Genomic DNA, 13,406 nt, shown 5'->3' on the forward strand with positions numbered 1-13,406 from the left:
ACACCGGCTCCCATAAACAGTTGCCACAAGAGCCGGTGTTTAAAACGAGAAGAAGAGAATGGCTATCATCATATGACGTGCTTCCCTTTACCATCAAACCACGTCCCCAAATACACCCACCGTCAACTGGCACTGTGAGACCACATACCACGCCAAGCAAGGGACGACGCATGAAGTGGGTCAGACTCCCGCAGCTGAGCCAGACACTGGGAGTAAATGACATAATCACCGCCTTATGAAAACACAAACCTGCGTACACATTCCTCCTTCTCCTCCTACTCTCCCCCTGTAGAGCTCCCGCTCCTCCATCAACCCCCAGAAACTCTGGACGGCCTCACTTTCAGCTATCCAAACAACAGTGCTGCCCTTTGCCAGAGTCCAGCACTGTCACTGAAGGCTTTCATTACCTCTCTCTCTCTCTCACACACACACACACACACATAAAGGCTAAAACAACAGTTTGTTAACATTACAGAGACGGGATGATGACAACGACGACTGCTCCCGAGAAACAGAAGCAGCCGTCATTAAGGGGGATCAGTCTGAGTATAGGGAGGGCCGCGATTTCCCAGATCTAAATCAAACCCTGCCTTGCGCAATGTGGTTTTCACATGTCATGGAAATATGCAACCACACTGCGCAGCTTTTTAGCGGGCACAAATCCAGCGTTACCCCATCACGCCCCTCTGGCACATACGTTTTGTGGAAAGAGAGCAAGAGAGTCAGATAGAATCTTGGCACCGGTGCAGATGATGTCATCTAATGACTATCTAAAAGCCCCGGCTATAAGGACTGCAGGGCAGGCAGGTAAGAGTGCTGACTGTGCTCTGCTGAGATTATGTCAGATACCTGTGCTGTGAGATACTCAGCACTGGAGTGCGTGGCAGGTAATGTCTGCAGGGTGCTCTGTCTCAGGCCAGGGCAGGAGGCAGCGCTGGCGGAGGCCATGTTATTCTATTTACCCTTCCTAATCGCTACAGCTACAGGGTCTCTGCTCGGTGTGGGTACAGTCCCCAGCATTCCTCTCAGTAGCTTTAAATAACTGCTCCATTCCCCCCTCTCACTACACAAATGGGAGGAGAGTGTTAAAGATGGCAAAGAGGGTTGTTTGTTTGAGCTGGGTTCATTCAGCACACCACTCCTGGACACAGTCACATGCAAAAAATATACACGCCGTTGCCCTGAGACGATTTAAAAGAGAGCACCTCTAATTGCTGCTTTGTTTCCACAAAGTTCATTTAATGAGATGCTTTTTTTTTCTCTTTTTCTTCGCGCTGAAAAGTAGGATTAAAGCGTTCAGAGCGGCCTGTAAGACTAGAAAAGCGCTACATAAATGCAGGCTATTTAGAGTCTGATTGGATGGGGAACTCCGGCTTAAGATCATGTGGATGTTGGCTCTGAGTGAGTGTTGTGGTGCAAGCTTGACTAAAGTAAAATTTAAAAAAAAGGAAAAACTGACTGTGGAGTTAACCTTTTTAAAAGGCCACGCTTCACTGAGGGGAAGCTGCACTGAATCAAAACAAAGTGACTAAAATTGGGTGTGTTTATCTTTTAAAAGATAAAGCATTTTCACAGCTTTACCAGTTGGATCCACTTTTATGAGGGGAGCCCACAGTGGAAACAAAGGCAAAAAAAGAAAAGGTTAACGAGAACACAAAACCTCCCAAATAATTACAAGCATTATTTAAATGGACACACGGAGGTTACACTTATTTAGATTAAAACTCAGCCTTGGCAACAGGGTCAATGGCCAGCCTGTAAACAGCAGCCAAAGGTAAGAAGCTTTCGTGATTATTAAGCTGGGAATGAATGTGCCCGAGAGTCCATCGCTCATGTGTGTTTGTGTGTTTGTGAGTTTGTGAGCACGGGAGCCGTGCCCAGCTTTGCCTCTGAGCTCAGTCCAGCCTGTGGCAAAAAATCCGGAGTGCTGCAGGTTTCTTGGTTGCCTGTGTTAGACCGCTTTCTCCAAAGTTTGGCATGACAGAGAAAAGAGCGTGTGGGGAAGAGCAGAGGGCTTTGAAAGGTAAAATAAACTTGCCTCCCTAAAGAGAAAGAAGGAGAGAGAAAGCAGAACCAGCCTTGACTGCTGTATTTAACTGACTTGTGTTCATCTTCAGGCTCCCATGGACCTCTGACCCATGCCAAGGGAAAACCAAAACAAACCACAAGGCTACTACTGTCACTTTACCCTAAATACAAAACCACATGGGAAATCCTCAAATAGCCATTTCCACTTGTCATGATGCCCATTTTAGGGGACGCAAGCCCAGACTGAGCTATGATAAGAACCACTTCCTGTGCAAACGAGGCCCCGCCCCCCCTCACAACATTCCCTTAGATATTCCAGAAAAAGATGAGAATCTGGAGCTGCCTGGCAACAGCAGGCCTGATAAAGAGGAGATGCAGAGGAGAGAGGAGGCTCAGCGGGCTGTCTGGGAGCTGAGCAGCTGCTGTCAGGAAGGCAAGATATATTGGATGCCTCCGTGCTAGCAACAACGAGAAACATTTAGACTTGGACTAAAAAAGCACGCCTTAGTCAAAGCAACCACAGTATGTGCACTGCTTTTATGTAGCCATTGATTCTGAAAGAATATCTCCTAAAAGAAATACATAATTCTGACAAAGTACAAGACGTATAAACTTTGAGGCGCAATAACCAAGAACCAAGATTGAAAGTGTTGGGGATAAAGGAAGTTTTTAAAAGGGGTCATAGCATGTGATCAGCATAAGCTAAGGTCATTCACGGGTTTCTCTGTGAAGTGAGTCACATGTAACTCTTTCATCCTTTTTAATATTTTCCAGTCTCTGAATGCTAAAATTCAACTTTAATAAATAAAACAATATGTATTCTGCAATAGTTTTATCGCTGTCATAACCACCTAACCCCCTGCAGAGCCCTGTGATTACTTACATAGGCACCATGTGGAGTCCATGAGGAGGGCAAATTGTATGTTGCTGCAAACAGTTCTTTTTTCTGCCTGCCATGCCTGGAAGGAATTCTTTGCTTTCATCGGTTTTATAAAGTGCAAAGTGAAATGCAGATTCATTTATGACACATGTAATCAGCGCAAGCGTATCGACAAAACAAATCGGATGTCGTAATCTGATGGCCGATCCTGAATGGGACATACTTAGCAATAAAACGATGTCCTGTAACGTCTGCCTGTGTGCAAACGTTCTCTTATAGAAAGTCCAAATGAGCAGCGTGCTGTGCAGGTGATTTATATTCATGTCCTTTAGGTTATTCACACTGAGACAATCTGCTCTGTCTGAACATCTGGGTGGTCGCCTCTCCGTCTGTCTGTCCCAGTCTGCAACAGCATAATGACATCCCGCGCAGATCAAACAGATTCATTATTTCTATTTATTACTTGATTTACATTTTGGATAATTGCTGTTTATGAACTAGTGTATTTTTAAACATAAAGAAGCTCGGGCCTTTACACAAACAAAGCTTCTGTGGTATATTGCTGGAAAAACAGAGTAATTGTTTAAAGCTGCTCTAATCTATGCCATACCTTTTTATTTTAGTTACAGTACTGCGCCAAAGTCTTAAATCACCCCTCATTTCTTTATGTTTTGGATCTTTCTGCCTTTTTTTTCAGTTCTCTCAAGATGATCCCACACTGCTTCATTCATGTTGAGGTCTGGGCTGTGGGGAAGCCAATCCATGACTACCAGAAATGTAGCTCCAAACCATGATAGATGGCTGTAGACACTCACTGTTGCTTCTCTCCTGACCTCCTCCATACATGCTGATGGAAATTTAAACCAAAAGTTCCAACTTTGGATTCATCTCTCCATTAGACTTGCTGTCACTAATTTTCAGTCCAGTTTTTGTGTGAGCAAATCTGAGCATTTTCTCTCTGTTCCCCTTGCTTAAAAATGGCTTCTTAACCGCCATCCTTCCACTGAGACTGTTTCTGATGAGGCTTCGACAAACAGCACATGGATCAACTGAGAGATCAAATGAGTCCTGTGTCAGGTGTTTGCTGGATTCCTTCTTACTTCTTAAGGACATGACTTTCAGATCAAATACACCTGCTGTAGATAGTTTTTAGGCCTTCTTCTGTCCTCTGCTTGTCCAGTTTCCTCAAATTTGTTTAATGACACGCTGCACACCATGGTGAGTTTTCAGCTAATAAATCTTTGGGAATCCCCTTGTTGGTGAAAATTTATTCTTTTGTATTTGTTAAACTGTGTTATCTTTGCCATTTTTCATAGATTCAACTAAAGAAATTAGTAAAAAAAAAAAAAAATTGGATATTTTAGGACATTTTGTTAGTAACAAAGTGCTTACAGATAGAAATTGGCTCTTTGCTAAGTTGTCTGTTATGTGTAGACACAACATTTGTTCATCCCTTGAGCTAGCTGCCTGTTTTATGCTTGAATGATACATAGGTCAGCGTGAAGTGACTTAACAAACAAACAAAAACAGTCAGGTACAAGCACTGTGCTGAATATGTTTGGGGAAAGCAGCCAATGTCCAAAGAAAACCTTAGAGAGATCTTCAGAAAGCCTGGTGAACTGTTGCTCGAGACCACTGGAAAAAATGGTCTGGTTTCTTAGAAGCAAAATATAAAGAAATGGGAGCCAGCTCAAAAGTTTTGTACAGTAACGTACAAAGAATACAAATCGTGCAGAGTGATTTCACATCGTTTAGCTCAGCCGCTTTAGTTTTAAGTGCCTGTCACTGGCTGAAAAGTCAGAGGATCAACAAACTGAGGAGGGTTTTATGATCACCATAAATACACGCACTGTACCTGTATTATTTAGCTTTTGATATATTTAACTTTGGATAACTTCTTTGGCCTACTAAAACAGAACAAACAGAAGTAACGAACAGGATTTCACTTCCCTCTTTCAGTTTAATATAAAATAAATGACCTATTTTGCCGTGGAAACACAAACTTTTGAGAACATGTCAAGTAAAGCAAAGCAAAAAGTCTCAGTGAACTACATTATGACTAAAAGTGTATCTTGGTTCTGAATGTGTTTGCTCTTTAAAGACTCTTCTTTACTTCTACAGACTGACAGGAATCATATTTTCTTTTGTGGAAAAGTTTTGTTCAGTCTGGGCGTCAGGCTCGCCGTTGCTTACATCATAACTGCTCAAATATGGAAAAGTCTTCATATTGTTGCTGCTATAGCCGTGGCCGTTTTAACACGGGAGAGAGAAATTTCCACTTGTCCAGACCACATTCCAGCGCTCGCGCTGAACAGCACACATCTCCTGTGCAAGCTGGAGTCGACTCCTCGGTCCCTCTCTGCAAAATACTCCGATAAACGGACGGATAAATCCGGGAGACGGGACTGTGTGACGACATGATCTCGTTATCCAGACACACTGCGAAACAGCATGAGGCATTCCAGGAATCCGACGCGTCTCTCTTGAATTACTTTACACAGAAGCTCCATAAAACGTGACGTACCACAAGGAAATCGGGGGGAGAAGAGGGAAGACTGATGCCGGAGCCAACTCTTTGCCTCTACACTGTGTCAGAGTGGAAGAATACTGTCACAGCAGTGCAAGTACCATTCACTTGGCCTCAATTGAATCCAGGCTGCTTCGACTCCAGCTACGACTCTACACGCAACTGCAACTCTGTGCAAACCTGTGTGTGATGAATGCAAAATGCACCACAACCACAACCTGCTGCTGCCACTCCTCCCTCCCCACAGGCATTGTTTATTTTTCATCCAGCAGCTCTGCATCTTAGTTTGGTTCTAAGAATTCAGCCAATAAAGGAGAGAGAGCACATAAGTGGAAGAGGAATCTATATTTAGAAATATGTGAGTTTTAAGAAAGAAAAAGAAGAAAGAAGCCGTATCATGTTAATAAATATATTTATTACTGAGCTGTGCCGTGCAGCGTAGTGTATTAGCTCACTTTCATTACTGTTATTGAGTTAATTCACTGTCAGACTGCGTTAAAAAGCTCAATCTCACTCTGTACACCGAGCCACTGAGGGTAAATCCATTTGTGGAGCGGCACACTGATGTAGACTGCAAGGCTCCAAGTCTCAACCACAGCTGATCTGATACAGCACAGAAACAGCTCCACTCATGCCAACCAGACACTGGAGTGAGGGAGGTGGGGAAAGTATAGATCTTAAGAGTACATTTATGTGCCATGTAATGAGCCGTGCCTTACTAATTAAAGTGTAACCCAGGAACGTTTTCCAGATGCAGCGGAGGGTAAACCTCAGCTCACCTCATCTTAGCCACCTATTTATTTGCACAGTTTCCTCACATGAACCCACGGAGCCTATCAGCAGCAGGTATGGAACCAAAAGGCCTCGAGATGATCAGATATGCTGGCTTTGAACCAGTTATTTTGTGGATTATGGGCCATTTTTTGTGACATGGTGTTGGTTTTGATTTTTAGGTGGACTTTATTGCTTCAACTCGCGCTCGTGCTATCAACTAACCTTGAAATGAGCTAAAAGTGTTTCAGATTTTCAGGCATAACCTTTTCTTATAGAGAAGCACAGTTGGGCCAGTTTTAGGTGTTTTATGGAGCTCCACATTGGTATAATAAGCTATTAAGAAAGTCAGCTTTTAAGCAAACAAACAGGCCTCCTTCACCTCTCTACAGGGGCGATGTGCCAAAAAGTGATTTCCATGGTTTCTCCTTGTTTCTTATGTCTAATATCTTTACTTATTTTGGTAAAAAGATGGAGGGCAACATGATGCTGGGGAAACTTAAAGTATGCCTATAAAATTGTAATGTTATATTTGTTACAGTTTCTGCTGTCCTGTTGGCCAGATCCCTTATGAAGATTGTTTTTTATCTGCATAAATAAAGAATATATAAAAGTCACTTTGCCAAAAACCCTCCAGCTTCGCCTTGTGACAGAAATGTTCCTTCTGGCTTTAAATGGCAGGACATCAGTCATGATATTAGATGTGTTTGGCATATTTTTGACAGATTGAAGGCCAAGGAGGCATTTATAATCGTTTAAATAATCGCGATCATTTCTTTTTGCAATTACCGGAAATCCTTTTTTGGCACAACAGGGATAACCACAACGTAAAAGCCTGGGGTCAGGACAGGGCTCTCACTAGACATTTAATCGCCCCCAGCCCTCATAAGAAACTGCCTCTGTCACTTACCGACCCTGAAGCCCGGTCCGGTGAGCGTGTCGGCCCCCTGCCCGTTCTCCGCGATCAGCGTGGTGTTGTTGCCCTGCTCGCAGGTATCCTGGCACTGCCCCTTCAGGCAGACCCGCTTGCAGATGAGAGGAGCGATGACCACCTTGAAGCGCTCGCGTGTGGAGGAGCGCTCCGTGCACCACACCAGCCTGTGGACGCTCAGCCAGATGACAAGCAGATGGGAGATCAGAGAGGGCATCCTGGCATCCTTTCACTGCCCTCCACAGAGACCCCGGGACATTTAATCACAAGCCGAGGGTTTCAGCTCCAGCTCAAAGGCGCCTGCTTTGTTAACACAGAGGGAAACTTTTGACGTCTCATACGGTGGAGGAAAAAAAACAAAAACGTGTGTCCTCCCTCCTGTTTTCTTCTTTGGGAAAAATAAAATCAGTTCCCTCGCGTACCCATGTGATCCATCTGCAAAACCGACGCGTTTGGCATCCTCGGTAGCTTCTCCCAGTTGCGCTCGTTCCAAAAAGTTGCAGGAGTTGCTCTTTTGCTTTTGTCGCTCTTCCTTCTTCTCGCCTGTTGCTTTGGAGGGCTGGAGAGGAGTGCGTATGTGGGTTTGGAAGAGAAAGAAGAGAGGGAGGAGAGGAGGAGAAGGGGTGAGCCAGCCCTCTCTGGAGAACTTGGCCGGAGGCCAGCCAGGCGGTGCAGGAGCAAAGCTGAAAGTGGTTTCCTTGTTGGTTATTTCTCCTCTAACAGCCCTCCTCTGCTCTATTGCCCCCGCACAGACAAATCACAGCTGCACAGCTGTGCGTGTCACTCTCAAATAGAAAAAATAAAACAAAACATGGACACAGGCTAATAATTCACTCCGTGTTCGTGAGATTCTAGTGCGTGAAAATGCACTGGCCTCTCCGAGGTTCCTCTCTATGTCTGTAAAAATATCAGCCAGTGTGCATACACTGATCATAACATGTCATTACGCCGCAGTGTGTCACTGCACTACATCAGTCATTGTATTTGAATATTTTGCTTTTCACTTGAAGCTAAAAAATATCAGTCATGTGGATTTCTTCAAGATTTTACAGGCAGTCTAATATAAGATAAGAGATAAGATAAGATAGAACTTTATTAATCCCTCGGGTGGGTTCCTCTGGGAAATTCGACTTCCAAAAAAAGCACAGCAACGACCAAAGTTACAGTTACAGAACTGTTATATATATACACACACACACACACACACACACACACACACACACACACACACACACACACACACACACACACATATATATAAATACAGAGACAAATATAAATAAAATATACAAAGGGGATAAATAGAATAAATAGGAATAAAAAATAAAAATACAAGTGAATTGCACATTTCAAGTATTGAGTCTATTGCACTGTTGACTATTTACAAAAAGTATTGCACAAGGTATTGTACAGTGAGGTGAAGAGGCACTACAGCTTAGTTGTTCCCCCCTCCTTTGTCCTCCTGTTTCCCCTCCCTCTCCCCTCCAGAGAGGAGTTAAACAGTCTGATGGCGTGTGGGACAAAGGAGTTTTTAAGTCTGTTAGTTCTTGTCTTGGGGAGAAGCAACCTGTCACTGAACAGACTCTTCTGGTTGTTTATGGCCGTGTGCAGAGGATGCCCAGCATTGTCCATAATGTCCATCAGTTTCTTTAGTGTGCTTTTCTCTGCCACTGTCACCAGAGTGTCCAGCTTCATGCCGACCACAGAGCTAGCTTTCCTGATCAGTTTCTCCAGCCTGGATGAGTCCTTCTTTGCTGTGCTGCTCCCCCAGCACACCACAGCATAGAAAAGTACTCCAGCAACCACTGACTGGTAAAACATCCTCAGGAGCTTCCTGCAGATGTTAAAAGACCTCAGCCTCCTGAGGAAGTACAGTCGGCTTTGGGCTTTTTTATACAGGTGCTCTGTGTTGCATGACCAGTCCAGTTTATTGTCCATCCACAGCCCGAGGTACTTGTACTTGTTGACCACCTCCACCTCCTCCCCCTCTATCTGAACTGGCAGTGGACCTGCTCTAGACCTCCCGAAGTCCACAACCAGTTCCTTAGTCTTTGAGGTGTTGAGTTGCAGGTGGTTTGTGTGACTCCATGCGACAAAGTTCCTCACCAGACTTCTGTACTCCTCTTCCTGATCATCCCAGATACACCCCATGATGGCCGTGTCATCTGCAAACTTCTGAATGTGGCATAATTCAGAGTTGTAGCAGAAGTCAGAGGTGTACAGGGTGAAGAGAAGAGGGGACAGCACAGTTCCCTGTGGTGCTCCTGTGCTGCTGACCACTGTGTCAGACGTGATGTCCTTCAGCCTGACGTACTGTGGTCTGTCGGTGAGGTAGTCGGAGATCCAAGCCACCAGGCAGGGGTCCACCTCCATCCTGTTCAGTTTTTCCTGAAGCATACAGGGCCGGATGGTATTAAAGGCACTGGAAAAGTCAAGAAACAGGATCCTGACCATGCCTTTTCCCCCATCCAGGTGTGAGTGGGCTCTGTGTAGGAGGTACAGGATGGCATCCTCCACTCCGACACCCACCTTGTATGCAAACTGTAGTGGGTCCTGGGCATGTTGTACCTGTGGTCGGAGGAGGTTGAGGAAGAGCCGCTCTAGAGTCTTCATAAGATGTGACGTCAGTGCCACCGGTCGGAAGTCATTCAGCTCATTGGGCCGGTTCTTTTTGGGGACCGGGACGATGCAGGATGTCTTCCATAGGGCGGGCACTCTCCCCAGTCGCAGACTGAGGTTGAAGACTCGTTGTAGCGGCTCCCCAAGTTCAGCAGCACACGCCTTAAGCATCCTAGGACACACCTTGTCTGGGCCTGCTGCCTTTCTGGGGCGAAGCTTCCTCAGTTGCCTCCTGACCTGATCCACTGTGACACTGGGAGATGTTTGGGAGGAGGGGAGGGGGGGAGATGTCTTGCTGCTGAGAGAGGGATTGGAGGAGGGGGGTGTCATGGTGTCAGGAAGGGGGGGAAGCGAGGGAGGCAGGAGAGTGGGGAAATACAATATTTCTTGTATTGTGTGATGAGCTTCTTTATATTTCACAGCTCAGATATTTAAATAGCCGTAAGGATGTCCAGAAGCACGGTACAGCTGAAAAGCCAGTATCCCAAGGACCACTGGTGCTGAATGACATATAAATGCTATATACATGCTTACAGCCATTGTGTGTGTATTCCAACAGCATTGTCTTTTAAGAAGAGTTCACCAGGGGTTTGAAACATAAGGCCCGGGGACCAGAATTAGCCAGCGTTTTCTGTCCAGTGGGCTGGAGTGTAAAATGACAGTCTTTGGCAGGCTGATATGAGGCCTTAGGTTTGACACCTGGTCTAAATGCTGGCCTACCTACAGTCCTGGCCTATCTATGATGGTAAAACCTTCCACTTTCAAAATGACAGCAATGGGTCTCCTCTGTTTCCAAATGCTTACAGAGTGCTGTTAATAGAAGAGGTGATGCGACCTGGCATCAAATCAAAACTGAGCATACACTTTTCAGAAAACACCTTTCTTACTTTCAGCATTTAAATTTGTTGGCTCCACAGCTAATAGATGCTTTTACAGTCTGGGGTTATAAAAGCATCTATTAGCTGCTGAGGTTTTTGCAACAACTGCAACAAATTCCAGTTTTCCATTCTTGCCCTCGGTGTGCAGATAAATAGCGCTCAATCTCGCAGCCGCCCACGCCGACTGAAACAGATTAAAGTCAGACGGCCAACGTGACACCACACAGTCTGCAGCGCTGAGACCTGCCTAAACACTTAATGCATGATAAGTTCAGCTGCGACTCTCGCCTGGGACGAACGAGCGTGCTGATTAATCACACTTCAAAAAGTAAAAAAAAAAATATATGAAGGTGCAGCACGGGGGCTAGTCAGTGTCTGGGGGTCATGTGAGCAATGGGTGAAAGTGAGAAACAGACAAAGGGAGGGGAAGAAAGCAAGCTGAGTCACTTCCTCTCCAAAAAAAGTGAATGTGTTTACTTTTAGTCGCTGAGGAAATGACTGCATGGGCCTACAGAGAGTTCACGAGCCGTTCTCACATGTCTCTGAGCCTCTGCTGCTCACCATCATAAGGTCACCGACTGCCAAGACACACACACGTGCACACATGCACGCACACACAGAATGAAAATACACTGCAGGTCAGACAAGAACCCATCCTTATTGTTAGTACAATATAATTACTTCCCATCTGAAAACTGAAACCCTGGTGATATTCTCTGACAAGCAGACAATAATAACAGACAGCACGGACAAATAAGCAACCTTATTACACAATCTGTGTGTAAAAAGAGCTGAAGATGGAAATTCAATCCTTTACTTGGATAAAAGCAGCAACGCAACATCCAAAAGATGAAGAATGTGAGCGACTAAAGCAAAGACTACTTAGAGCAGAGTGCCCCGAACAATAATAAACCCTTCTGCTCAATGTGTCCCGGGCCTCTAAGTTAATCAACACACAAAGTGCAGTGAGATAGTTAACATATTAGACTGCGTCTTTATTTCTACAGCAGCTCGTGTTTCTCTATGGAAACAATCAGAGCCATTTCCACAGACAATGCCAAATTTTTAAAGTGATCACGAGGAACTACACTCAGCGGCGTTGGAAGTTTTATCAGGTTTGGCCACGAGAGAATCTCAGTGAACACTCAGGAGCAATGACAACAGCTTAATGGATCTATGGCAGCCTCTGCTGGATCACTTGCCCAGTGGTTTAAACAAAGACGTCCAAAGGGCACGTTGGCTCCAGGTGGAGTTTTCTCTACAGAACAGTAAGAAGAAATTAGTTTCGGTGCCGTGCACAAAGAGTCTTATTTTTTTTGGATCAAGCCTGTGAAGCATATTGGCATGATTTACACTACATGAACTATATACGGTTTTTCTTAGGAGCAGATTAGACTGTGTATCAACACAATTTGTACTCTGGATTTTGTGCTTTTATCCCCAGAACGGTCAGTGATTATGACTGTTTATCCTTTACAAGGTTAAAATGTGTAGTTTCTTTTCCAAACTGGTCTAAAACAAACCCACAGCTGCACAACTTGAACTCAATGGTGCATTTTGAGGGAATAATCACTGCAAAAACTTGTCCTGGGAGATTAGCTTTTAGACCACTTGCCATAAAACTCATCACACTGGCTATTGTTCCACCAGACAATAGATTGCAGTAAGTTTAGTGATCCTGTAACTTTTTTATCTACTGCACGTTGAAATTTCTCTTTGTCCATTTTATTCATTTGTGACCAAACAGATACAACAAGGTGCTGGAAGCATTTCTCAGAGAATTTCGTCCATATTGACGTGATAGCATAACACAGTTGGTGCAGATTTTTGGGCTGCACATCCGGCATGTGGATCTCCTGGTCCAAAGGTGCTCCGTTAGGTGTAGATCTGGTGGCTGTGGAGGCTTTGTGAGTATAGCAAACTCACTGTCATGTTCAAGTAACCAGTTTGAGATTATCTGAGCTTTGTGACATGATGTGTTATCCTGCTGGTAACAGCCATCAGAAGATGGGTACACTGTGGCTGTTTAAATGATGCTCATTGGTCATAAGAGGCCCAGATTGTGCCAGGAAAATATCCCGCACACCATTACACTTCCAGCAGCAGCCCGAACTACTGATGCACAGCAGGGTGGATCGATGCTGAACCGCTACCATCAACACTCATCAGCAGGTAACCTTTTTTCCAATCTTGTATTATTCAATTTTGGGGAGCCCACATTCTTTGACCCAGTGTGGTCTTCTGCTACTGCTGCTGTAACAAATCTCCTTTAAGGTTTTATGTGTTGTGTATTCAGATGCTCTTCTGCACACTGATTGTGACCAGTGATTATTTAAGTAACTGTTACCTTCCTATCTGTGGTCGACTCCTTTGTCACGTGGTGTGAGCAGAATCATCTGCAGCTCAACGTGGCAAAGACCAAGGAATTGATCGTGGACTTCAGGAAGACCAGGAAACACTTGACCCCTGTTTCAATCCAGGGGGTCAATGCTGACATTGTGGAGGACTATAAATACCTCGGTATACACATTGACAATAAACTGGACTGGGCTAAAGACACCACAGCACTTTACAGGAAGGGCCAGAGTCGTCTCTATTTTTTGAGGCGACTGAGGTGCTTCAACATCTGCCGGACAATGCTCAGGATTTTCTACGAGTCTGTTGTGGCCAGTGTGATCCTCTACGGCCTTGCATACTGGGTTGGGGGGGGGGGGGGGGGGGGGGGGGGGGGGGGAGAAGCAGGCTGAGGGTCGAAGATGCCAACAGACTCAA

General features: G+C 44.9%; 1 protein-coding gene across 2 annotated transcripts in view; it reads right to left on the minus strand.

The window, feature by feature from the left end:
- Window positions 1-7,686, minus strand: part of ltbp3 (latent transforming growth factor beta binding protein 3) — a 40,267-nt gene extending 32,581 nt beyond the window's left edge. For both annotated transcript variants that reach the window (XM_085288840.1, XM_085288839.1), the window contains exon 1: window positions 7,117-7,686. In XM_085288840.1, coding sequence (XP_085144966.1) covers window positions 7,117-7,354 — 238 coding nt within the window. In that variant the 5' untranslated portion in view covers window positions 7,355-7,686. The remainder of the gene's footprint in view (window positions 1-7,116) is intronic.
- Window positions 7,687-13,406: the final 5,720 nt, after the last annotated feature.

Source organism: Mchenga conophoros, linkage group LG10 (assembly GCF_057382185.1).
Source record: "Mchenga conophoros isolate Kocher_MC1m ecotype Shallow Benthic linkage group LG10, M_conophoros_male_GT1.1, whole genome shotgun sequence".
Lineage (NCBI taxonomy): Eukaryota > Metazoa > Chordata > Actinopteri > Cichliformes > Cichlidae > Mchenga > Mchenga conophoros.